Source organism: Nannobrachium achirus, assembly GCF_963921795.1.
Source record: "Nannobrachium achirus genome assembly, chromosome: 13".
Taxonomy (NCBI): Eukaryota; Metazoa; Chordata; class Actinopteri; order Myctophiformes; family Myctophidae; genus Nannobrachium; species Nannobrachium achirus.
In genome coordinates, this window is record NC_137833.1 from 61534858 (window position 1) to 61561936 (window position 27079).

The 27079-nt window shown below is 42.2% G+C and overlaps 1 protein-coding gene across 1 annotated transcript in view; it reads right to left on the minus strand.

Moving 5' to 3' along the window:
• The window catches only part of LOC308297486 (sodium/potassium/calcium exchanger 3-like), a gene marked incomplete at both ends in the record, with an annotated part of 178302 nt that overhangs the window by 38522 nt on the left and 112701 nt on the right, over positions 1-27079 (minus strand). The window contains 9 exon segments of the mRNA XM_080740891.1: positions 1177-1337; positions 2501-2628; positions 3972-4025; positions 4810-4835; positions 5350-5424; positions 6190-6293; positions 7759-7843; positions 13021-13095; positions 19031-19107. Of these exon segments, the coding sequence (XP_080597017.1) occupies positions 1177-1337; positions 2501-2628; positions 3972-4025; positions 4810-4835; positions 5350-5424; positions 6190-6293; positions 7759-7843; positions 13021-13095; positions 19031-19107 (785 nt within the window).

Sequence of the window (27079 nt, forward strand, 5' to 3'; positions counted from 1 at the left end):
GTTGGTGCACAATAACCATGTTATTGTGCTTTCAACACTATGCTATTAAAATAATAGAATAATATATTCATGCTTTTAATTTAAACATGCATACAAGTGGCCGTACCACTGCCATTTATAAACATACCTTATTAACTGAGAACCAATGTCAACACAACCAATCTATCACTAACAATCTGTCAATTACACAATAATCATGTAAGCTATTCAAAAGAGACAGAATCGTGTTTTTACCCTGCAGTATCCCCGCGGACCCCCTGTTGAAGACCCCTGAGGGTGTCTAAACTGTGTGACAGATTCTGGCTTTTTGAAGCCTGTAAGTTTCCATGTGAGAATCCGGCAGAGCCAGAGCATGCCAAATGTTGTAGGAGGAAAAGAAAATCGAAAAAAGAATGACAACGGATCACGTCCGCTAATGAATGTATCAATGAAATACAACGTACAATCATCACCTAACCCATTTAGGCCAAGGATTATTGACTGCTTTAACTATTGAAAAATAGCAGATATACAAGCTCACAGCGCGGCACCGAGTGCCGCGCTGCGAGCTTGTAGATCTGCTATTTTTGAAAAATCATGATTTTTCTTTGCAAGTCTTTGAATATATCTATTTAAAAGCGAACATTTGTAACTCAAATATTTGTTTCTGGGGGGTCCCTGAAACAACATATTTTGAGATGGGGGTCCGTGGCTAAATACCTGTAGTTTTGGGGGTCCTTGACATGAAAAAGTTTGAGAACCACTGATTTAGAGGAAGGATTTAGTAGTCAGGTCAAAGATCGGGTTAAAGATATTCATAGACTTGCACACATTTTCACGATTTTTCAAAAATAGCAGATCTACAAGCTGCGCAGCGCGGCACTCGGTGCCGCGCTGTGAGCTTGTATATCTGCTATTTTTCTAAGGTTAAAGCATACAATAATGGTTAAAGTGGTTAAAATCTAACGCGACTGGGGCGCGTTCCAGGTATTTGAGAGTTAAACAACAAACACACTTGTGGGTGGATAACGGTGGCAGTGCCGCCCTGGGGTAGTGTTAGCTCTGGTCCATAGCGTGCAAGCGGGTTTTCCGGTTTTGCCAAGGAATACGGAGGTAGAGGAACATACAGGTAGCGTTAGGGAAAACTCCACTAACACTATGGACCAGAGCTAGGGTAGTGCATGAGAGTGTGTGTACCTCTGTGATGAGCATGCGTGAGGCCATGGTGAGGCGTGTTCTCGGGGAGAAGTGACTGGTGATCATCACCCTCATGCCAGCCTCAGAGAAGGACAGCTGGTGGGGGTAGGCACACAGCAGCTCGTCTACCATCAGTACTGACTGCTTCCTGTGGTGGTTAGCTGTCAGCGCACACACACACACACACACACACACACACAGTACATACAGTATAATCACACGTTGAAATAGCAACCGCGCGCATTAACAAATATGCATGTACACCGCACATTTGCACCGATGTAAATACAAATGCATACACTCATGCACTCTCCGAAAAAACACATGCATGGACACAGAAAAACACAAAGAAACGAACCGAGATAAAATAAGACATTTTACATGGCTTAATGTAATTTAATGTTGGCAATTATTACGTTTGTACGTATGTTTTATGTAACCAGCTCATAGAACAGACACATAGTAGGCTTTGTCCACAGGTTCAGGAGTCAATGAAACAGACCAAAATTAAGATTATTGTTCTCCCACCTTTCTGGCCGTGACCCCCAAATAATCACATTTTAACTGGGGACCCCCCACCCTGACGAGCACTAAGAGTTGAGGCATTACATTTTGTATACACGGTTCTATTGTGAAAATGGTTACAATGCCTCGCGCTGCGAGGCGTTGTGAGCATGTAGATCTGCTATTTTCACAATTTCTGCCTTTAGAGCAGTGGTTCTCAGGCCGCAACCCCCAAAATAATCATATTTGAACTGGGGACCCCCCATCCTACACAAGCATTTGGAATTGTAGGAGTTGGCATTACATTTAGTTTGACTCGACTATAGCATTGTGAAAATAGCTGATCTACATGCTCACAACGCTTTGCGAGGTGTTGTGAGTATGTAGACCGGCTATTTTCACAATTTCTGCCTCTAATATTTGACAATTTGACTAATGTTTGATCAGAGGTACTAAAAAGGTCTTTAAAGTCCTTAAATTGTCACTTTACTTTTAAATTGTCTGTTTACTGTTGAGTGAGAAAATAATGTTAACATTTAGCTAAACATCTGGGGACCCCTCTGAGGGTCCCGACCCACAGGTTGAGAACCACTGCTCTAGAGGTATTAAAAAGCCGTTAAATTGTCACATTAGATTTGTGCAGATACCTTCTATACACTTAAACATTATGTTGGCTTGTTTACTGTTGAGAGAGAAAATTATGTTGCACAGTAAGTTAATCATCTGGGGACCCCCCAAAATAAGTTGGTGACCCCCGGGGGGTCCCGACCCACAGGTTGAGAACCAGTGTATTATTGGACCGCGAGGTTGTGTGTTGCACCTTTCTTGAGCAGGACGGCCGTGGCGTCACAGCCGTCCTCCAGCTCAGGGTTGGTGGTCACTCCGTTCCTCAGGCTGCTGGGCGGCTTCTTCCTCCTCTCCAAGAAGCGGACGATGTGGGAGTTCAGCCTGGAACACAGCAGGACACTCACATGTGTTAAGATAACAGTCTGAGCAACACCACCTCACCTCTGGGCAGAGTCAAGGGAGTAAGCACTGCACTCATCACGTCATGGAAATGTGTGAAAATATCTTTTACACATTTTTGACATTTATTTTTAAGCGAACATTTGTAACTCAAATTTTTCTTCTGGGGGGGTCCCTGGAACTAAATATTTTGAGATGGGGGTCCGTGGCCAAATACATATCATTTTGGGGGGTCATTGACATGAAATTGTTTGAGCACCACTGACATAGAAACATAGTTTTTTTTTCAAAAATAGCAGATCTACAAGCTCACGGATGAGGTATCTAGCTTTTTATATCTGTGCTGAGAGAGCACCAAGACATGATGGGTGATCTGAGACTGAATACTATGTGTCATCATTGCAGAGTTTTAACGAGTTAAACACCATGGCATTTTGATGTACAGACACTCATTACCGTGTTGCAGTGTTAAATAATATAAAGAATTAAAATTCATTTATTGCCTACATTTGACAATACTATAACCAGTACTGTGGAATAAACTCCATGTTGCACTTAGAACAACAGACTCACTCCCTAGTTTCCGCCGTGGACTGAAGACTCACCTCTTCAGACTCCACCTAAACCCATAGCACTATTGTAACACTCCCCTCAATGACCATACATAGATAGCATTTTTGCATTTGTTATATTGTTGTTAATGTACTGACGTATTATCTTGCTTATTATAGTGATGTGTATTACCTGCTTATTGTAAGTCGCTTTGGATTAAAAGCGTCTGCTAAATGCCTAAACTGTAAACTGTAAACCAGTAAGACGCCTAAGGGCGAAAAGTGGACGTTAAACGGAGACAAGATGTGACCGTTCTCCTACTAAACTGAGACCTACGGTCGCAACTAAAGTGTGACCTATGGTCGCAATTAGAGTAAAAGGGAGGTGGAACAATAGGTTGGCATGTCAGGTGTCTCTGTCTGCCTAACAAGCACAGATGGGCTCTATCCCACTAATTAAGGATGACAATAGTCACTGTCCTATTGTCCTAAAACATTCCTTTTCTTTTTCCATAACTATCTTCAACATGCTGTGTGTGTGACAACTTCTTTATGTTTGCTTGTTGCTAATTATCTACGTCATAACAGTGAAACAGTTCATTGCATGGTTGCAATAGGTGCCACTACAGTATGTGGATGCCAGTGTCAGACAGGCAAAAGCTGGGACAGTCTACAGTTAACAGTACATGAACAAATCAATAGACTCAACATGAAACCGTATAACTCTTTTGGTAAACATGGAGTTTGCATGGACTTGCTAAATGACACACTTACTTCATGATCAAAATGTAGACAAAGTACATCAGAATCAACGTGAGAGATTCCCACCTAGAAACACACAAAGTAATCAACATCAATATCAATATTACCGCGATCACTCACATCAATGAGTCCATGTACAGTAAACAGATGAATATGATAGGGGTGTAACGATATAGTAACTGAATCGAAAAATCTTTTTTTAATTTGCAATGATCTACTATATCGATATGCAAAAGCAAATATCGTACCGTTTGGCTCTGTATATCGTATCGTATCGTTTAAAATGCAAATAATCGGTATCAAATCGTTTTGGAATGCAAATAATCTATTGTATGGAAACTAAGTATTTGTGCCTTGTATTTAGCAATTTTAAGAGGGAAAAGGAAAAAGAGGGGTTTAGTTACTTTTCCATTCCATATAACTACTGGTCTATCGATAAATGTGTGTAATCTCTGGGTTCATGTCAAGGTGCAGGTTTGTCCATATGTGTTGTAATATAATGTCCATGTATTTGCTAAAGAATTACAGTGCTTACTTATTTACATCCATAATAATAGATTTTTCCCTTAAAAAACTGCTCTATTGACACGTTTCACAAAGATTTAATGTCTTTGCTAAATAGTTACTACTGTATATTGATTCTAAATCATTGAATCGTATCGTATCACCATGAATGAACCAAGAACCAATATCGTCCATGTATCGTATCGTCAACCATGTATCGTGATGCGTATCGTATCGTTGTTCAAATGCATCGTTACACCCCTAGAGTATAAGCATGGGAATTAATACGATTAGAAACACAAATAGAAATAGAAATGTTAAAATAGAAATAACTCATAGGACTTACCACACAACCTTCTCATCATATATGAACTGTAGGAAGAGAGGGAGGGGTCACAGATGGTTAGAGAATAATCAGAAAACAATCATACATTATATTTGTAAACACACAGTTTTTCAAAAGTGATAGAAAGAGCAGTGCACTGGGTGAAGAGTTGAGGACCAGTTAAAGGGACACTCACAATGTTCTATTTGTAGTATATATTTAGCTTATCTGTGTCTCTGGAAGAAGAAGAAAGAAAATACCCTAATGCCCTAAAGGGCGAGGACGAGCCATGTCTTGGCCATCTGCCCAAAGGGATTTGATTTCACAGGGATCTCCATATATGGCAATAAAGGGGATATGGTTCCCTTGACATCACAGGGATCTCCATATCTCCATACCGGTATATGGGCATAAAAGGGATTTGTTCCCCTGGCATCACAGGGATAAAAGGGATTCGGTATCACAGGGATCTCCATTATGGCAATAAAAGGGATTTGGTTCCCCTTGGAGATCTGTCTCAATGTTAATCCCTAGCCCTTTGGACTGTGTGTGTCTCCTTACCACAATGAGAGCAGTGATGGACATAGTGTAGTACGTTGAATCTCTGAGGAGAGGCCACTGGGACAGATGCACCGCCTGGAAGAAGACAGACAGAGATAAAGAAAGCAACACAGAGTGAGACAGAGAGAGAGAGAGAGAGAGAGAGAGAGAGAGAGAGAGAGAGAGAGAGAGAGAGAGAGAGAGAGAGAGAGAGAGAGAGAAGTGCGTGCGTGCGTGCATGTGAATGTGTGATGGAAAAGGTGTGTGCGTGCGTGCGTGCGTGCGTGCGTGCGTGCGTGTATCTGTATGTGTGTGTGTGTGTGTGTGTGTGTGTGCAGGGGCGTCACAGGGGCGTCACAAGGGAGGGGTGGTTACTAGGGCCCAAGGTGGAGGGGCCTGGAATTATTTTATACTTTAGCTATTGAAAAATAGTAGATATACAAGCTCACGCTGCGACCTTGTAGATCTGCTATTTTTGAGAAGTCCTGAAAATGTGTGCAAATCTTTGAATATATGTATTTTTTAAGCGAACATTTGTAACAAAAATGTTGCTTCTGGGGGGTCCCTGGAACTAAATATTTTGAGATTTGAGATCGGTGCGACACCCCTGTATGTCTGTGTGTGTGTGTGTGTGTGTGTGTGTGTGTGTGTGTGTGTGTGTGTGTGTGTGTGTGTGTGTGTGCGTGTGTGCGTGCGTGCGTACGTACGTGTGTGTGTGTGTGTGTGTGTGTGTGTGCGTGTGTGCGTGCGTGCGTACGTACGTGTGTGTGTGTGTGTGTGTGTGTGTGTGTGTGCGTGTGTGCGTGCGTGCGTGCGTGCGTACGTACGTGTGTGTGTGTGTGTGTGTGACTGCTCCTGTACCTGTCCAGCGAATAACCCACACACTCCGATGATGCAGAGAATGTTGAAGACAGCAGAACCAACGATGGTTCCAACCCCCACGTCTCCTTTGGTGATGAACACTCCTGCAAAGAACCAAACCATTTGGATCAACAGGAACTTGTTCACTTATATTCACAATCCACTGGCCTCTCAACTCTAAAGGTCTTTACACACCGGCGAATTAGCGATGCGTCGCGAAAAAGCAACCAGAAAATGCAAAGTATTTGCCTTACGCTTTTTCCCATACACACCAAAGTGCGACATGAATATGCATCATATAAGATAGGGTGACCATACGTCCTCTTTTACCCGGACATGTCCTCTTTTAGGGGGCTGTCCGGCCTGTCCGGGGGGTTTTATAATTCCTTCAAAAGTCCGGGGTTTCGCACATATCACAGTTAAAGCATGGGCATTTACAATGCACGTTCAATGGTTCGTTTGGAAACACACTGGGAGAGGCGGATTTCCACCCCAAACTCCGGAACGTGTATTATTCATACTACTCTCTGTCTCTCTCTCTCTGCCTGTGCTGCGATCGCTCCCTCAGCATGTCTCGTTCAGATCAAAGGCAGAGCAGAGCTCGGCAGCAGCTCGCGCAGCGCAGAGCCAAACGAACACACTGCAAACGCAATTAGTTCTGTTTCACTGATGAAATGCATATTTACTTGAGTAGGCTACAGTAGCCTACTTGTAGGTATTTGTACTTGAGTCCAATTTCCAGTATAGGCCACTTTCCTTCTACTCCGCTACATTTCGGATCCTAATACCCAATTTTATTTTTAAAACAGTCTTTGAAGATATAAATTAGCCTATAATAAAAAACATACATAAACCATACTTAAATACCAGTAAGACATTCAATTACCTTTTCCACCACTTCACGGCAATACTAGCAAGCAGCCACACAGAGACGACACAGAGAACAATTCGCTAATTCGCCCTCGGTGTGTAAAGACCTTAAGGGCCCTATTTTGAACTCCATGGCACAATGATGCTACCTACAGGACGCATTATCAGGGTGGAATGTGATAGCGCCCGGCGCTAACAGCCATGAATAATTCATGCGTGTGTTCTGGACGTTAATTAAAAACAATCAGTGTCGGGTGCCATCACGTTTTAGAATGAGTTGCACCCGACGTGAGGCGCATTCCTTCGGTCCTTTTGCACACCTTCTGTACACAGGCAACCATTGCATAAGACAGGGAAACATGGAGATCCTGCACACTGTCTTTACTTACAGATAGGGCTGTCACAATTATTACATAATAATCGTCTAATCTCACTTGTTTGACATAATCGCATTTGTTTTGTCATAATTGTAATAATCGTTTACATGTTGAAACATTTTCATATTTTCAAACATTTTCAAAAATAGTGGAAATTGCAGATCTACAAGCTCACAGCCCTGTGTGTGTGTGTGTGTGTGTGTGTGTGTGTGTGTGTGTGTGTGTGTGTGTGTGTGTGTGTGTGTGTGTGTGTGTGTGCGCGCGTGCGTGTGCCTGTGTGTGTGTGTGTGTGTGTGTGTGTGTGTGTGTGTGTGTTTCTCACCAATAACAGAGGTAAACAGTTCAGGAGCTGAGCTGCCTGCTGCCATAAACGTGGCTCCTGCTACGTCTTCACTGAGACTGAGACGCTAGGAGAGGAAGAATGGAGGAATGGAAGGAAGAAAGAAAGAAAGAAAGAAAGAAAGAAAGAAAGAAAGAAAGAAAGAAAATAAGGAAGTAATGGAGGGAAGAGGTAGAGCAAGAAAGAAAAAAAACACACGTTCTTGGGCCTTCTCCGTTTCATGACAAAGTCATTCATCACAGGCAGAAGTTTTAAAATTCCTTAAAACAGGGGTCTTTAACGTTTTCAGGCCAGGGACCCCTTAGCTGAGAGAGAGATAAAGCAGGGACCCCCACTACATATTGTATAAAATTGTGTTGCAGAAGAAAGATTGTTATAGATTTCTTAGACTTGTTTGACATCATGTTGGAGTAATGTGTATTTTCAGACATTTAACCACTTGAACCATAAAATACCTTAGTCTGCTCTTCTTTGACAAAAATAGCCGATCTACAAGCTTGTAGATCTTTTATTTTTGGGTAATGTTCCACTCAGAATAGGGATGCTAGGGTTTAAGTTGTTCATGTAAAAAAAAAAAACACACAATCCTATCACGCAAAGATTTGGCGGCCCCACTGTAGTATCTCTGAGGACCCCCTAAGGGTCCTGGACCCCCTGTTGAAGACCCCTGCCTTAGAACATAAAATAAGGGGACATTTTGGCTTAACGCAGGTATCAGAAGAAAGGCTATGGCCAAAGGTCTCCAGATTCAGTAAGGTTTATCCTACAAACTGCCAATTACATTATGAGCTATTTTTAGTCAGTGGACCTTTTGTCCTGAGGGTGGCAGTGCTCTAGAGTCAAGGGCATGGGTCACTCAAATGGTCAGAGTTCATCCTCCAGGGAGAACAAGTGCTCTCAGCCAGCTTCAAGTCAATCAGCCCATTATAGATCATATTCACAGTGCGGCCATCATGGATTACGTCACCACATGGGGTGGCAACACGTCTGAGCAGGGGCGTCACACCAAATTCTGGGCCCTGGGTACAAGGACTCACTGCGGGCCCCCCATGAATGTTAACTATTGAAAAATAGCAGATATACAAGCTCACAGCGTGGCACCGAGTGCTGCGCTGCGAGCTTGTAGATCTGCTATTTTTGAAAGATTGTGAAAATGTGTGCGAGAAACCTATGTTTCCATGTCAGTGGTGCTCAAACTTTTTCATGTCAAGGACCCCCAAGATGATATGTATTTGGCCACAGACCCCATCTCAAAATATTTAGTTCCAGGGACCCCCCAGAAGCAAAATTTGAGTTACAAATGTCCGCTTAAAGAATACATATATTGAAAGATTTGCACACATTTTCAAGATTTTTCAAAAATAGCAGATCTACAAGCTCGCAGCGCGGCACTCGGTGCCGCGCTGTGAGCTTGTATATCTGCTATTTTTCATTAGCTAAAGTTACTGGGGCACCTCCACCTTGGGCCCTGGTAACTCAGTCCCACTCCCCCCCCCCCCCTTGTGACGCTCCTGCGTGTGAGCCTGCATTACAAATCATTGTAAACAATGGAGAGATGGTCCCAAAATATGAGATCCGTTCCACCAATTACTTTTGACTGTATTGACAAATGGACAGATGACAAAGGTTACATCCACGAAAGTCAAGGTATGTTGGTTGCAATTATACTGTGTATAAAGACTTGCTACAGTATCTGTGCAGTGCTTGCTCCGACGTCACATTAACTTACTGTATTGTGATTTTTGCATGTTAATCTAACACGATTAACAACTTTAGTAGCGCTAACATTGCCATATAATGCCCGAGTTTCCCAAAGTGATTTTAGCCCGTCGTAGCTCACACATGGTCGTATAGACCAAGCCCCGGCCGTCATGTTCCCGTGTTTACATGGGTTCAGGCAGAGCGATTTATTTATCCCCCTATAACTACACCAACATTCAGATTTCACAAAGTGCTTAATAAAGTCTCACTCCTGTCTAAATACGGTACAACATTCTATAATTACCCATATCCTCCGTGTCCTTTAAAGGTGATACACCATGAAAATTCACTTTTCCTATTTTAAAACCTTTTTTTGGGGTCCCACTAGCACCTTCTATCCTCACAAAGTCCCATTTCTGACCGTTGTGTCTTTCTCTGGTTTTGAGAAGGCGAAGGTTAAAAGTATCCCATGGGTTCTCAAAACAGGCTATCCAGATTTGCTGCCGATTGTGACGTCATCTGCCGCTTGTGAAAAAAATTTTTTTTTCAAAAAAAATATTTTTTGGCGCAGTTCGGGCCAAAGGTGGTACTGCAGCTGAAATGCTCTGAGAGCCATTCAAAAATGAGAGAGGCTCTCTATTCAGGAGTGGTAATTTAGCCTCAAACCTTTTGAAAAACGTTTTTGGGACATAAACAATATGACATAAATACTTTTTAAATGCATGGTGTATCACCTTTAATAAGAAGCCTTTTTATCCGATCGCTTTCTGTTTTCCCATGTATTTCCTGGCGTTTCCCATGCGCACCAACCCCACTGAGATAAACAGACAGTGATCGGATAAAAAGGATTATTATTAAAGAACATGGAGGATACTAATTATAGAATGCCGTACCCTATTTAGACATGTGTGAGACTTTATTAAGCACTTTGTGAAATCTGAATGTTGGTGTAGTTATAGGGGGATAAATAAATCGCTCTGCCTGAACCCATGTAAACCAGGGAACATGACGATCGGGGCTTGGTCTCTACGACCATGCGTGAGCTACGACGGGCTAAAATCACTTTGGGAAACCCGGCCAATATCAGTTAGCTGAGTAGATATGGGATACTAGTAGCTGCTAACTGACGTTTCCATGCTAACATTGTTTTATTGGTTGTCAACAAACAGTTAATATGACGACAGAGCAAGCACTGCAGCGATAGCACATATTTAGTACACAGCAAGGTTGCAGTAAGCTAATTTACTTGAATAATGTGGATGTAGGCCTACACTTCCAGTTACTGTAGCCCTTCTTTTGAATCCTTCTGGGGAAGTTGAAGTTGTCATCTGCCCATTTGTCAATTTGACCAAAAGAAATTGGTGGAACAGAACTCATATTTTGCGACCATCTCTCCAATTGTTTACAATGGTTTGATGAGTAGGCTGGTGTCTTGTCGTTTCCTCTGTCGCGCGTGCTTGAGTGTGTGTGTGTGTGTGTGTGTGTGTGTGTGTGTGTGTGTGTGTGTGTGCGCGCGCGCGCGCTCGCGCGCGGGCATGCGACGTGAATGTGAAATACATTGTAAAGCACATTGGAGAAGGTCCATTGTCGGAAACGTTGCCTAAATAAAGTTGTCCTTATTTTTCCGTTGAGACGGTGTGCATGTCATTTATTATATCTGATCCCTGCCCCTACGCACCCGTCTCTGAGCTGATCAGGTGGGCATGAGACCTTGCTTCTTCCTGAGATATCTTGTGTGCAGCATGAAGGTGCACAACAAATGCCAATGTTACCCAGCCTGTAGTTGTCCAACTATATAATAACCTTGTGTGCTCATATTTCAACTAACACAGGGGTCGGCAACCCAAAATGTTGAAAGAGCCATATTGGACCAAAAAAAAACCAAAACAAATGTGTCTGGAGCCGCAAAAAATGATATATCGTCGTTGTCGGGTGGAAACCTTGTATGTCCAAAACTTCGTTTTGTATTTATCATTTAAAAAATGAATTAAACTAGTGAAAACAGCCAATCTACAAGCACACAACGCCTCGCGGTGCGAGGCGTTGTGTGCTTGTAGATCTGCTGTTTTCACTACTTTTGTGCGTCAGTCTTGTATGATGAAGCAGGGCTTTACTTTGCGGGGGGGAAAAAACATACAAATTTGAAACTTGGAGATACAAGGTTTCTGCCCGACAGTGACGATAAAAAGAATCGTTAAAACAATTCAATTTTCATACATTTTTGAGAAAGCTCCAGGGAGCCACTAGGGTGGCGCTAAAGAGCCGCATGCGGCTCTAGAGCCGCGGGTTGCTGACCCCCGAACTAACATTACAAACAATAACAATAATCCTGTCAAACAAAAAAGTCCATATGACGTCCTGTAATGACGTCAAGATCATCCCCATATGGGCTGTGATCTGGCCCCAATGGAGACGTCACTGATTGGTCCAGGTCCTGACCGTGCTTGCTGGGCTACAAACTGCCAATTACATTATGAGCTATTTTTAGTCAGTGGACCTTTTGGCCTGAGGGTGGCAGTGCACTGGAGTAAAGGGCATGGGTCACTCAAATGGTCAGAGTTCATCCTCCAGGGAGAATGAGTGCTCTCAGCAAGCTTCAAGTCAATCAGACCATTATATTTTATCTTATTATGTTATATTTTTGGCAAAGAGCTTTGGTGTAGAGGGGGAAAAGAGCAGACTAAGTACAGAGTGAAAGGTCAAGTTTATTAAGTATTGACGGTTCAAGTGGTTACATATCTGAAAACACAAATTGACAGGAAATCCAAAATACACTGATGATCGATCGTGCTTACAATTAAACTTTTATGGAATCTACAAAAAGGCTGTGGGGGTCCCTGCTTCATCTCTCAACTAAGGGGTCCTTGACAACTTTGAAGACCCCTGATTTACAAGCATCCACAAAACATAGTAGAATTGTATCCACAGCAATGTAAACAGAGACAGATTAACCGTGATCTGTTATTCAGATATAACAGACCACAGAATACCTTGATTTACCAATCAGAATGGAGTATTCTACAAAGCCATATATCTATCTGCCGATCCCGAGAATACTCGTGAAAAATACTCGAGTAGCACATGCTGCTGATCCCGAGTATACTCGTGAAAAGTACTCTATTACTGTAACGGCGGTAATCTATTACCTGTTGGTGCGCGGAAGGTCCTGACACGATCGCCCTCGCCGATTCATTATCATCACGGATCCACTAGCACAAAATAGTAATCCCATAACATTGAGGCAGACGGGGAATCTCATCTTTAATGTCCATTATCTCGAAACAACACTTTCAAAGGGAGGATGGCAGTAGATTCTCGCTTATATAACACATGTTGAAAAGCACCGATCCGCCATTACACAACAGTATGTTGATGACGAGCGATTCCGGTGAAGGACGTGATGACGTCAAACCGGAAGTGTTTACGCTATGGACTTCTGGCCTTCAAAATAAGACAACGGTCGTGGATGCAGCCTGCGGGAGGCACGCTGGACATTTTAATCTGTTAATTTCTGGAGCACTAAATGAGTTAACAATCTCCTACCTCACAGATCTTCTCCAGAGCCGGGACAAAGTAGTCATCACACACCAAGGCCAGCGCATAGAACATGTACATCGCCTGAAAAATACACACAATGTTATGTCAAAACATGCCCATATATGGGCATTACCAAATATGGGCATTCCCAGATATGTCCTTAATATTGATGACATTGGGACAGGGATCTCCATATATGGGCATAAAATGTATGAATGAATGAATGAATGAATGAATGAAAATGTTATTTCCGTGTCATGCCAAAATTTGGCCCATCCCATATGGGATTATATGACACATTAAATATCAAAGTTAACTGACATCAACAGTCCTTCCGGTGTTTACATTACACCATTGTTATAAATTAACAAAACCATAAACATGAGAACAATACATCATGAACAAATATATAATATATTTATGGGCATAAAATGTATGTTAATTAGTAAAGCAAAGCAGGGCCGTGGCGAGTTAGGGCCTGGGTTTGATGCCTGGAGAACTCCGTATTATCTGGCATCATCTGGGAATGCCCATACTGTATATGGCCATTCAGATAGGGATTCTGTCAGAGAGGTTCCCATGACATCACAACATACAATATATTTCATGCCCATACATGGAAATCCCTATCTGAACCAGCCACACAGATATGGGCCATGTCTTGGCCATCTGGCCAGTGATGTATATCAATGACATCAGGGATCTTCATATATGGGCATAAAAGTGATTCTGGGGAATACCCATATATGGACTTTTACATAGGTGATGTCACCTGTGATGTCACAGTGATGTGTCAAGGGAACCAAACCATAGACTGTAAAAATTGACACACACACACACACACACACACACACACACACACACACACACACACACACACACACACACACACACACACACACACACACACACATGGTAAACTGCGACCTTCGGTCGCAATCAATACAAGGGATGCCAACAAACTGAACAAGCGGGTGATGAAAAAAGAAAAAGAAAAAGAAAGTTAAACTTGACAATCTGGAGGTGCATGTGGAGAGGAGGAAGCTCTCGTCCCTTCTATGATGAGTTTAGCGGGGATGAGGAGCACATTGAGCCACAGACATTGTCCCCAATCAAGCCCGGCTCTCATTATGTTCTGTTCTGTTGTTTTGGATTACAGTCTCCTTGATTGACTCTGGCACACTTACACTACAGAACCATGGACATGCCTGTAGATAACTGTTGTGAGCAGGCCTGGAATTGTGTCATTTTAGGGGCAAGGCAACTTGGCCTTTGGTGTTGGCCATTTTTTGAGGGCACAAAGGCCAAATGCCAGGACAGAAAACTGATTTTAGTCCACTGAAAGAATTTGTTGAATAGGATGATAACCTAATCAGCAGTGAAATAGATAAATGATGGTATTCACAATCTGATCCATGCTCAGCCCTGCACCAATCAAAGTCACTGGATTGGTTTAAAGATGGGGACTCAGGGGAGTTAAGACTTCAGAATCTCAACAAAAGTCTACATGACAAGAAAGAGACACTGGTGTCTACTGTCTACATATTGACAAGAAAGAGACAGAGGAGAAAGTGATACAGTCAGCTGGGGCATTAAGGCCACTGTGGCCTCAGGTCCTGCCTTCATGGCCTCCATGAAATTCCTGCCCTGGTTGTGAGATTAATTTATATTCACTCATGTTGTTAAAACATTGAAAGGACATATTATGCAGACACCCACTGCTGAAGGCCACCAGATACTGTATCAGTCTCATCGTTACATTTGATAATCTGCACATACATGCATATCCATTCATATATTCCCTGTAGTGATGATGAATTGTACTTTTATATATGTGTTGACAGATTATGTTAACTCAGTCATACCAAGTGCACATATCTTGTGTCAGACTAACATTGAATGTATTTGACCTTATTCGTCTGTCTGTACTTGTAAGGTTTATATTTTCTTATAAAACACAAAATCACAGAATGGGCTGGTCATCCTGGTCATCCTGACGACCTTTGCTGCCTGGGGTTTTTAGCGAGGGTGCTGACAGAACCCTCGATAAAAACCCCAGGACAAAAATCCACTCGTCCTAGACAATTTGCCCTCCTGGGGTCAGTTGCACCACCAGAACGTAAGTTCTGCCCTAAGTTAGGGTGTAAAGTCCTTACTAGAGGCTTAGTAACTACTAGTTAGTTTATAACTAAGTGAGTTACTAACAGGTGTTGCACCACGACTGCTTAAGGCATAACGTAACTAGTAATGCGTAGACTGTTCCTAAAGTAATGTATAGTCGCATAAAATGACGTCATAGCTCCCGAATCCAATGAAAGCGAACTGTTTCTAGTAAGGAAATAAAGCTTGTATCGTCTTTTGTCAACAGAGACCTCCGTCTCTCCACTGGCATGTGCAGTACAGTACACAAGTCACTGATATGCGCGCACAGGGCGAGCACATCCCTGCGCAGCGCACTGCCCTGCAAACGGATTGTATCCCCCGTTGTGAAGTAACGCAGAGCAACGCATATTAGGAGACACAGGGGAAGAGAGCGCACCGTTCAATTCGCTGTTGTGCTGTATGCAGCAGTGGTTGAAAACTAAAGTACTCAAATGAATTAAAAAAGTATCAATCCTGCAATATAGAAATACTCTATTAATAGCAGACACATCGTGAGCTTGTAGATCGGCTATTTTCAAATGGCCGAAATATATATAGGGCTTAATGTATGTTTTAAACAGATGGGTCGTTTCATTGTTGAATTAATTAAATAGCCGATATAATGCTGTCTGCCACGTTAGTAGTGAAGTAGCTCTACTCCCATAGAGATAGGTTACTTAGTAAAGACTTTAGTGCTGCCCAAGGGGTGGTGTAAATATATAGTTGTTACTTAGAGATACGTAAGAACTAATTTGTGTGGTGCAACACCTGACATTTTAGTAATGCGTAAGTCTTGACTTAGAAGCCATTTACGTTACAACTAGGCTACGTTATAACTTAGTAACAGCTGGTGCAACCCCGCCCTGGCCCCCAAACTGTGGAATAAACTCCCTATCGCACTTAGAACTACAGACTCACTCCCTAGCTTCCATTAGAACTACAGACTCACTCCCTAGCTTCCATTAGAACTACAGACTCACTCCCTAGCTTCCATTAGAACTACAGACTCACTCCCTAGCTTCCATTAGAACTACAGACTCACTCCCTAGCTTCCATTAGAACTACAGACTCACTCCCTAGCTTCCATTAGAACTACAGACTCACTCCCTAGCTTCTGCCGTGGTCTGAAGACTCACCTATTCAGACTCCACCTTAGCCCATAGCACTACTGTAACACTCCCCTTCCCTGAATGACCATACATGAAGCTAGATAGCATTTTTAGGTTTTAGAAGTTTTTTATTGATTAGGTGCGTGGTCTACCTATGTTATAATTATTTTCTAGATTGATATGTCTATGCATTTGTTGTATTGTTGTTGATGTACTGACATTAGGGCATTCACCATTCACCAAATATTTGAATATTCGAATATCAAAGTCACTATTCGACGTTGTTCACCGAAGTCGAATATTCGCTTATATAATTTTATTGTTTTCTCTTTAGAAAATATATCGTTTATAAAACTTGGCTAGATAGGAAGTCATAAGAATGAGTTGCCAATGCCCAGGGCCGGCGCGTATATAGAGGCGAACTAGGCAGCTGCCTAGAGCGGCACTTTATAAAGGCGGCGAAAATGCGTCGGGGGAAAAAAAAGAGAGAGAGAGAGAGAGAGAGAGAGAGAGAGAGAGAGAGAGAGGGCGAGCGAGGGACGAGCGAGGGCGAGCGAGGGACGAGCGAGGGAGGGAAGAAAGACAAAAAAAAAGAAAAACGGGCAGCGGTAGTGTTGGCCAACCTGCGTGCAGCTAATAAATGTGCCAATCACTGCATCTGAAGCCGCCTCAGGGGAGGGAGAGGCGCCCACGTAATGGCCAAGCAGCAGCCCTGCCCTGGTAAACACACACCCACCCGCCAAGTCTGAACTGAAGTAAACAGGAAGAAGCACTGACAGGTAGTAATAGCGAATGAATATAAATAGCAAACATGTCAAAAAGACTAACTATACAGATAATCAGGCTGTGAATCCACGGTGTCCACCGTCATGTTCTGCTCAAGAAACTGTTGACAATGACAGCAGCGCTGGAGAGAATACACTACCAGGCAGGACCAGAGAAGGGCACAGAGTTAGAGGAATTAATTTACCCAAAACCAGAGCCCTAGAATGATTATACTGCTCTGCCCAAAACCAAGTGCAGCCGCAACCCGCAAGGATGATTATACAAGAGGATTTTCAGAGGCTCATTTTACAGTAATGCCTGCCGTGTTCATTTCTGAAAGGTAAGCCTGGCTGGCAGCTGCCCATTATTATTTGTTTTATTTGCTGCTGTGGTTGATTGCTGACTGCTGCTGGCTGCACACAGTGTGTGTGTCATGTGCTTGTGTGGTTATATGCACAACGCGGCTGTGCTGAGTGCTGACCTTTGTGTGTTTAATGGAGAGAGATTGGACTTTTCTTATTTCATTTGAGGAGTTGGTTAATAGGCTATTCGTTTTTGTTAATGATTACAACACTTAGCAAACCTATTGGTTATGGACACTTTACTTTGTGAAGCGCCCTATGTTAAATGTCCCATGTTAACGTTTCGATTAGAAAACCCACCGGCGATGCGGCCGATTCGCGGGGGGGGGGGGGGGTGGGGGGGGGGGGGTGATTCGCGGGGGGCGGGGGGCGCGGGGGGCGGCTCCGACGGTGCTTGCCTACAGCGGCGTTTCTGTCTCCTCCGGCGCTGCCAATGCCCCTGGTGGATGAATGTGTTAATGCTCTATACCAGGGGTTCTCAAATAAACATATTTGAACTGGGGACCCCCACCCTGACAAGCACTTGGAATTGTAGGTATTACATTTAATGTGACTCGGTTCCGCAGATAAATATTGTGAAAATAGCGTTGCGAGGCGTTTTGAGCATGTAGATCGGCTATTTTCACAATGTTCGCCTCTTGCTTACTTGATATTTGACAGTTTAGCCACTAGCCAACTCTTCGAATACTTTGAGGTAGAATAATCCGAATACTAAAAATCACTATTCGTGAATGCCCTATCTGACATATTATCTTGCTTATCCCTTAAGTTCACTACACCAGATTCACTACACCTTCGTTCTGTTCGGGTCTGTTTGCATTTCTGCTTTGCTATATCCCACAACCTTAATTAGAATCGCCCCGTGTGTTTGTGTGTTTGTGTGTTTGTGTGTGTTTCCATCTGTAACTCCACGTTCAGCAGTTGTTCAATTGTCTAAAAAACATAATACAAAAGAGGGGAGGGGGTAAGGGTGAGGTGAGGGGGGTTGGAGGGGGGAGGGGTGGAAGGGGTTAGGGGGTGATTGTGTATCTGTGTTTGTACATGATTCCTTGTATTTCTGTGCATCAGGGGAGGGGGGGGGGGGGGGGGGGGGGGGTTCGGAATGGGGCTTCGGAAGGGGGGTGTTAGAAGTGGGGGTGACTGTGTGTCTGCGTTTTGGCATAATACTGTGTATTTCTGTGCATCTGTGCTTCCGGGTCATGACCCGAACAGCACTAAAGGTTCAAAAAATATGAGGGGGGTGTAGCATGGGTGTAGTGCAAAAATATTTTTTTTACATGTTCATCTCAGAAGAATCTTTAAGGCCAGTGAGTTTCAGGTGGAAAAAAATTAAACTTCTACCTTTTTTTTCCAAATGAAAATGTAAAACGGGTCAAAATGACCCGAACAGCACTTAAGGGTTATTATGTATTACCTGCTAATTGTAAGTAGCTTTGGATGAAAAGAATCTTCTAAATGCCTAAACTGTAAACTGTCACCCTCCCCCATCCCTCCCCCTTTTCCTGTCCACCTAATCTATCAATAAAGGCATAAAAAGCCCCAAAAGTATCTTTTAATCACAGAATAAGAAACAGTGAACAGGAACAAAAAGAGAATGTGACAGAGAATGTGTGTGAACGATGCTGCGGAGACACTCACACACAGAACGTGGAATCCCACGGCTCCCTCCATTCGTTCCTGGTTGGTGAAAAAATCCCTGGGGAACTCATGGATAGCTGTGGAGAAGAAACACACACACACACACACACACGCACACGCACACGCACACGCACACGCACACACACACACACACGCACACACACACACACTCTTATTATATGTGGTGGAGACGACGCACTGCCGCTGAATGACAAGGCATTAAAAGAGATGTGTATATTAGTTTTCCCATGTCAAATAAAGCGGGCACACAAAGCTGGGAATCATAGCTACAAAATGATATATTGGTTGTGGCGATTGACCCAACAGTTTTGAAGATATGGCTTATAGAATGATGCCATGCTGAAATACTACTTTTGAGATATTCAAGTTCTAAATTTGGGAGGACCAACAGAATTATGTCCCGATCTCTCACATTAATTAAAAAAAAAGTCTTATTTACATGCAGAGTTAAGCTCTGGCGTTTAAGTGAAATGTAGCCTGATATTTATGACATGCTTTTGTGGCTTTATCACATTTTAGAAAAAAAAAAGAAAAAAAAAAAGGAATTTCAGCTGTGGTCTAAAGCAGTGGCTTCCGAAATGACTGCCCCAGTGTCATGCTAAAAGAGGTGAATTTCCCTCTGACAAACAGCTGTAGAATAAGATTTGTATGTTGTCTTCTTGTTGTCTTGTTTTGTCAGTATTGTTTAATGCAAGGGTCATCAGGGTCGTCCGGGACCCCTAGGGGGTCCTCAGAGTTACTACAGGGGGGTCTCCAAATATTTGTGATAGAAACCTTTTTCTCCTTTTTTATACATACTTGAACCCTAATGCCCATATTCTGAGAAGCGCGAGGCGTTGTGAGCTTGTTGATCGGCTATTTTGGGCAAAGAGGTTTGGTGTAGAGGGGAAAAAGAGCAGACTAAGTACAGAGTGAAAGGTCATGTTTATGAAGTATTGACGGTTCAAATGGTTAAATATCTGAAAACACAAATTGATATGAATCCAAAACACACTGATGATCGTGCTGTCAAACAATGAAACTATGTGGAATCTATGAACAGGTTGTTGGGGTCCCTGCTTCATCTCTCTCTCAACTAAGGGGTCCTTGGCCTGAAAACGTTGCAGCACGAAGACTTGAAATGGCACACATGTATGTATGTATGTACAGTACCATGTAACATTATTCTAGGAAACAAGGCAACCATGTGTTTTCAGCACCCTCTGGTGGACACACATACACAGACATCCAAACAGTCAGCCTCATTACAATAGTTTTGCGTCACTTCATGTTTCCACTAATAATACAAGACAAGGCTTCTAATTATAGACTCGGGGGGCTGGCAGACAGTGGGCGAAAGCCTAAATATGCCATATCATTATCTCACAGCGGCCATGTGCGTTTTTTTTTCCGGCCTGTTGCACCGCCTCGTATGACTGGCAAAGCTAAATATAGCAATGCCCTTGTGTGACTGTGTGTGCATTTTTGATCTTTAGCTCTGTTAGCGTGTGTGGGTGATTGCAGTACAAAAGTGTGTGTGTGTGTGTGAGGTTGCAAGTGTGCAAGTGTGCACGTGTACACATCTGCGCGCGCGCGTGTGTGTGTGTGTGTGTGTGTGTGTGTGTGTGTGTGTGTGTGTGTGTGTGTGTGTGTGTGTGTGTGTGTGTGTGTGTGTGTGTGTGTGTGTGCACGTTGGCAGAATGGGCATGCATTGTGCACTCCCTTACACACAAACAGGGGTGTCGCACCAAATTCTGGGCCCTGGGTACTTTAACTATTGAAAAATAGCAGATATACAAGTTCACAGGGCGGCACCGAGTGCCACGCGGCGAGCTTGTAGATCTGCTATTTTTGAAAAATAGTGAAAATCTGTGCAAGTCTTTGAATATTTCAAATCCTTCTAAGGTTTTCTTTTTTTGTTTCTATGTCAGTGGTGCTCAAACCTTTTCATGTGAAGGACCCCCGAAATGATATGTATTTGGCCACAGACCCCCATGTCAAAATATTTAGTTCCAGGGGACCCCCCATAAGCAAAATTTGAGTTACAAATGTTCGCTTAAAAAAACACATATTCAAAGATTTGCACACATTTTCACGATGTTTCAAAAACAGCAGATCTACAAGCTTGCAGCCGCGCTGTGAGCTTGTAGATCTGCTATTTTTCAATAGCTAAAGTATACAATAATCCCAGGCCCCTCCACCTTGGGCCCTAGTAACTCAGTCCCACTTTCCCCCCCCTTGTGACGCCCCTGCACACCAACGTGTGTGACGTGAATGCGTGGTGATGTTCAGTGACATTCTGCCCCTCAACAGCCGTGAGGAGATGAGTCAGACATGACAACACAACAATACCCTCCATAATTTCTACACAACACAACAATCCACAGCACTACATACTGTAATACACTCTATGAATTGAGTATAAAAGGGCCCCAATGTACAGTAAACAAGGCCATTGTGCTTTCTTGGGTTTAAATCCAATTAGCAGAACTTGTATCTGAACTGTACTGTCCTGTGCTGTGCTTTTCCTATGCAAACGTAACCTCGCCTACCCGGCTTCCTGGGGGAAAGCCTGGTGTTTGTGTGTCTCTGTAGCCATTAAACGAAACGGGTTTCTTACATTGATGCTCCTACATCATGCAAGCACCAGTTAAAGTTACTTTCCATCCCTCATATACTGTGTGCACAGTGCACATCCCATAACCCACACACTGCACATCATTTTGGAGCTCATATCTTTGAACGGGTAAGGGCTAGTTTACTTAAAGGAGCTATAGTCAACTTTTTCTTGAAAAACGGATGCTAAAATAAAAATAATGTTTCGAAAATATTTTATAAAAAAATAAGCTTCATATATGTGTTTCTATTCAAAAATGACCACAAAAAGCATAACATAATGATAAAATAATCATTTTGGCCATCGTCAGACCGACACTTTGTTTACATTCTAGTCTATAGACTAGGATGTAAACAAAGTGTCGGCCCTACAATGAAAAAGTTGACTATAGCTCCTTTAAGTAATGTACTTAAGTACACTTTCGAGTTATTTGTACTTTACTTGAGTATTTCCAATTTCCAATACTTTTACTTCTACTACTACATCTCGGATCCAAATATTGTACTTTTACTCCACTACATTTATTTGAACACTTTAGTTACTAGTTACTTTGCAGTTATAAATTATGATATTATGAAACATACATAAACCACTTGAGTCCTATGTTGTACCGTGGCTATTTGAAAATGGCCGATCAACAAGCTCACAACGCGTCGCTATTTTCAAATATTTTGTACTTGTACTTTTGGTACTTTAAGTACATTTTGATGCCAATACTTTTGTACTTTTACTCAAGTACGTTTTGAATTCCGGACTTTTACTTGTAAGGGTGCCCTCACACCAAAATACCTATAGTGGAATCCGCCAATGCATTTCAATGAGAATGGAGCGTTTTTTTGCAGAAATCCTCTACTGTATTTTGGTCTGAGGGCACCCTTAGGGTGCCCACACACCAAAATACCTATGAGAGTGGAATCCGCGTTCCGCCAATGCATTTCAATGAGAAGGGAGCGTTTTTTGCAGAAATCCTCTGCTGGCATGAAACCGCTTCACTCTCATTGAAATGCATTGGCGGAACGCGGATTCCACTATCATAGGTACTTTGGTGTGAGGGCACCCTAATTAACAGAGTATTTCTTCATTGCAGTATTGATACTTTTACTTGAGTACAACATTTGAATACTTTTTCCACCATTGCGAGTTGGACTGAAAGATGCATATACCAAACACATTTTTCAAAAGCAAAACTACCCCGCATCAAGGAGTTTATTAGGTAGGCCCTAAAAGTATGTCCTTGAGCGCAGGGGAATATTTTGGGTTAAAACTGAATCCGGTTTGATCTTTCTGGCAAATTGTAGTCCTTTGGGGACTACAACATGACGTGTTGTGGTTTCTTCCGCTCCAGACCGGTTACAACCCCGAAAAGTGAAGTGATCCCAGACTAATGCAAACGTATTCAATCAATCAATCAACACCACATCATTGCACGACACAAAACAACCAGTGATGGAAAAAGTAGTCACATTTTATACTTAAATGGATATTTCACTTTAAAATAATCTAATCAGGGTTTTATGAACACCCTGAAAAGATTTTAATTTGCTTGAATCAATATTTCTAGATATTTGATGTAAATGTTACCAGTCCTCCTCCTCCAGGACGAGGCCCTGGAGGAGGAAATGGGTGTTAAAAACACCCATTATTTTTTCTAGTGACTCATACTACCCTCCTAATACGTGAGCAGGCCGTGTTTTTTTTGTTTGTTTTTTTAATAAAGTTTTTCTTTTGTTTTTAATAATTCTTTGGGAAAATGGAAAAGATTAAATACGATAAAGATTTATTCAAAATAAATGGAAAAAAGTTATCAAAAAAACACTCCTCACGTATTAAGAGGGTAGTATGAATCACCAGAAAAAAGATGTGTGTTTTTAATGAATCTATCATGGTGAAAATGGAATTTGAAGTTACAATGGGTGTGTATGGGGAGGCGTCCTGCAGGAGGAGGGCCTGGTAACATTTACATCAAAATATCTAAATATTGAATGAAGCAAATTAAAATCTGTTCAGGGTGTTCATAAAAGCCAGACATAAAATTAGACAATAAAATTACCAAAAGTTATTTTGAAAGTGAAATATCCCTTTAAGTAAAAGTATCAATACTGCAATGTAGAAATAATCTAGCAATAAAAGTCCGGAATTCAAAATGTACTTGAGTAAAAGAAAGAAAGTATTAGCATCAAAATGTACTTAAAGTAAAAGCGCAAAATGTTTGAAAATAGCCAATCTACAAGCTCACAGCACGTTGCATCGTGACACATTGTGAGCTTGTAGGTCGGCTATTTTCAAATAGCCAAGGTATAAAATAGGGCTAAAGTGGTTAATGTATGTTTTGTAATATTACAATTCATATCTACAAGTAACTAAAGTTGTCAAATAAATGTAGTGGAGTAAAAGTACGGTATTTGGATCCAAAATGTAGTGGAGCAGAAGTAAAAGTATTGGAATTCTCTATGAATCCACAAATCTGTGTCTGCGTGTCAAGGGCTGGGAGGCGACCCGGTGATCTCCCAGTTAAAGTGAAATGGAGGTATTTTGATTTGAGGCCAATACGGAAGTGCTGCAGTTCATAGACCTTATTCACACCCAAGGTAAATAGGAGGTAAAGAAATCCACGCCCCTTTCGCTATCTCGCAATTCCAACCGGCAGATTCGTCGCACCATGGGTGCCAAACTGCTGCCGGAAGTTCAGTGGAAGACTGTGGAGCAGCCTCCCAGCAGCTCATGAAGTTCATGAACAAACACTATTTATGAAAAAGTGAGACCTTTATAACAAACTCGGCTCAGGAAAATAAAAGAAGGCATGTCACACATTTTTTTGTGCTGTGTGGATTTTCGATGTGTGCACTGTGTAATTTTTATAGCTTGTATCTAAAGAGCAAAAAGTATGTTTCTAAACGTGCCAAGTATCGCAAGACTATCCACCGTTTCCTGTCTGGGAACCAAATTTTGCGATACTTCGGAGACAGAAACGATTATTATTTACTGTTATTATTATTATTATTTCATTATGCACTGTGCACATCGAAAAGCAAGTGATTGTAAGAATACCTTTGATATGTTTTCTTTTATATTTCTGAACAGATTAGATGACAAAGGTCTCATTAGTTAATAAATAGTTTTTGTTCCAGGTTTGTACATGAGCTGATCCAGCCAGTTCCATTCACTGTCATGTATTTTCATCGCACTTCCGGTGCGAGTTCTGGCACCCATGGTGAGCGTCATGGCCGGACATGGCGCATCCCTGTTGTCACATGATATCCCTACCTCCTATTTACCTTGTTCACACCACGGCCATCTTTGATCACATGACCACGTCGGGTGGCAAACAGCCAATCAGAAGCTTCTGCGGGTGGGTCTTGCCTTACCCAAAATGCTGTTTTAAGCTTCTGATTGGCTGCTTGCTACCCGACGTGGTCATGTGATCAAAGATGGCCGCGGTGTGAATAAGGTCTATTAATGGCCTCTAGAGCAGGGGTTTTCAGAGTGGGTGACGGGGCACCCTGGGGTGCCGTGACGGCGGTCTAGGGATGCTGCGAGATAATTTGATCATATTTTGAATTTATTTGGACACTTTGGGAGAAAAATGGCAAAATGTGCTTATGTTTCCCCTTATATGGAGTTGAATGAATACAAGATGCTGGGAGTGAAAATGATGAATATAATGTAGGTCTGCCTTGGATGAAAACGATATTTAAAGGGGTGCCCTGAGACAAAAAGGTTTGGGAACGCCTGCTCTAGAGGGTGTCACTATATCCCCCTGCTGTATCCCCCCTGCTGTAATTGTTGTCATAAACACTTTATTGTAACTCGGCTTGGATTCTAATACCAACAACGCGTGAGTCGTGACTTCAGTTAGACTTTGACTTAGAAATCAATGTCGGATGGAAACCGTGTATGTCCAAAACCGTTCGTTCTGTATTTATCATTTTAAATAGCTGATCTTAAAGCACACAACACCTCACATCGCGCGGGGTTGTGTTCTTGTAGATCTGTAATTTTCACTAGTTTTGTACAACAGTCTTGTATGATGAAACGGGGCTTTACTTTACGAAAAAGCGTACAAATTTGAAACTTACAAGGTTTACAAGGTTTCTGCCCGACAGTGACGACAGTGATACAAAAGACTAATGAGTGATAATCTTTTTGTTGTGGTGGTTTAGCGCTATATTGATGAGATAGATATTTTGTCCTCGAGAAGTGAAATTGAATTGAAGTTCAGTCGCACATAAAAAGAAATGTGTTTAAACAAATAAATAAAACGCTCAAGATAGTCGTTTATGACTTGCCTGCCTTGCCTTGGGACTTGAGTGCAAAGACTTGAGACTTACTTGTGACTTGCAATACTTTGTCCCACCTCTGCTATTAGTGTTGTAAAACAAAACCGAGATCAGCTATTCATGTTTTTAAGGTTTCAGACCGACGAAGGAACAAATAAAGGATTGCTGGGGATTCATTGAACCAATAGGCTTATTACCAGTTAGACCAGTAAGATAAGTGCCCGTCAGGTCGCATACACAAACCTTTGAAGGCAATCGTAGCCAATCAGGAGGGAATATGGGAAACGGGACAGATCCATGTTGATGACATGACTTTAGAGATACTATGTAGCGCTTTGCGTGATTTTATATTTTTTATTTGGGAGAAAGTGTACAAAATCCTATATTAAAGGCTTTTGTTCTTGAATTGAGTCAATCTGCTGTATGCAAGTGATATCAAATTGTGATACCAAACAAAGAGACCACTAAAAATAAGAATTGGTGAACATAAAACAGCCATTCGCACAAAGAATTTGGACTATGCAATGGCTAGGCACTATCTACAAGCATGGCTCCCCAGCCTCCCTCAAGTTTTGGGGTATTGAAAAAATCACAGCCCCACCACAGGGAGGCGATATAATAAATAAACTACTTCGTAGAGAAGCAATGTGGATCAATAACCATGACACCTTAGAACCCAATGGCTTAAATGAAGAACTAAGCTCATCATGCTTTTTATAGACGGTCCCTGAGGCATTCTTCCCTGTACAGTATGTGTTCTGTTTGCATTATACATTTTAAAATGTTTTTATTGGCTTAACATTGTTGGCCCCTATGTATGTACTTACACTGTTTGTATTTCTACTTTATATGTTAAAAATAATCATTATACCTGAGACTGAAATGCAGCACCTGGTACCAGAGAGCCAACAACCATTGGTTTATTGAGAGCTACGCCCTCTCCTGTCTCTGTTTAAATGCACCTCCTTGTTTGCCGCTCCTCATGACTCTGCAGATGCACTAGCATCGAAACGTTAGTCACTCCTGTATACTGGCACCTGAATAAAAGGTTAGAACCGTCTGAGCTGCTCCAGTGTCTCCCTCTTCTGCATACATCTGTCCCTGCTCCTGTGATGCACCAGACTAGCCGTGTAGGCTGAGGCGCGCTGTAGTAGA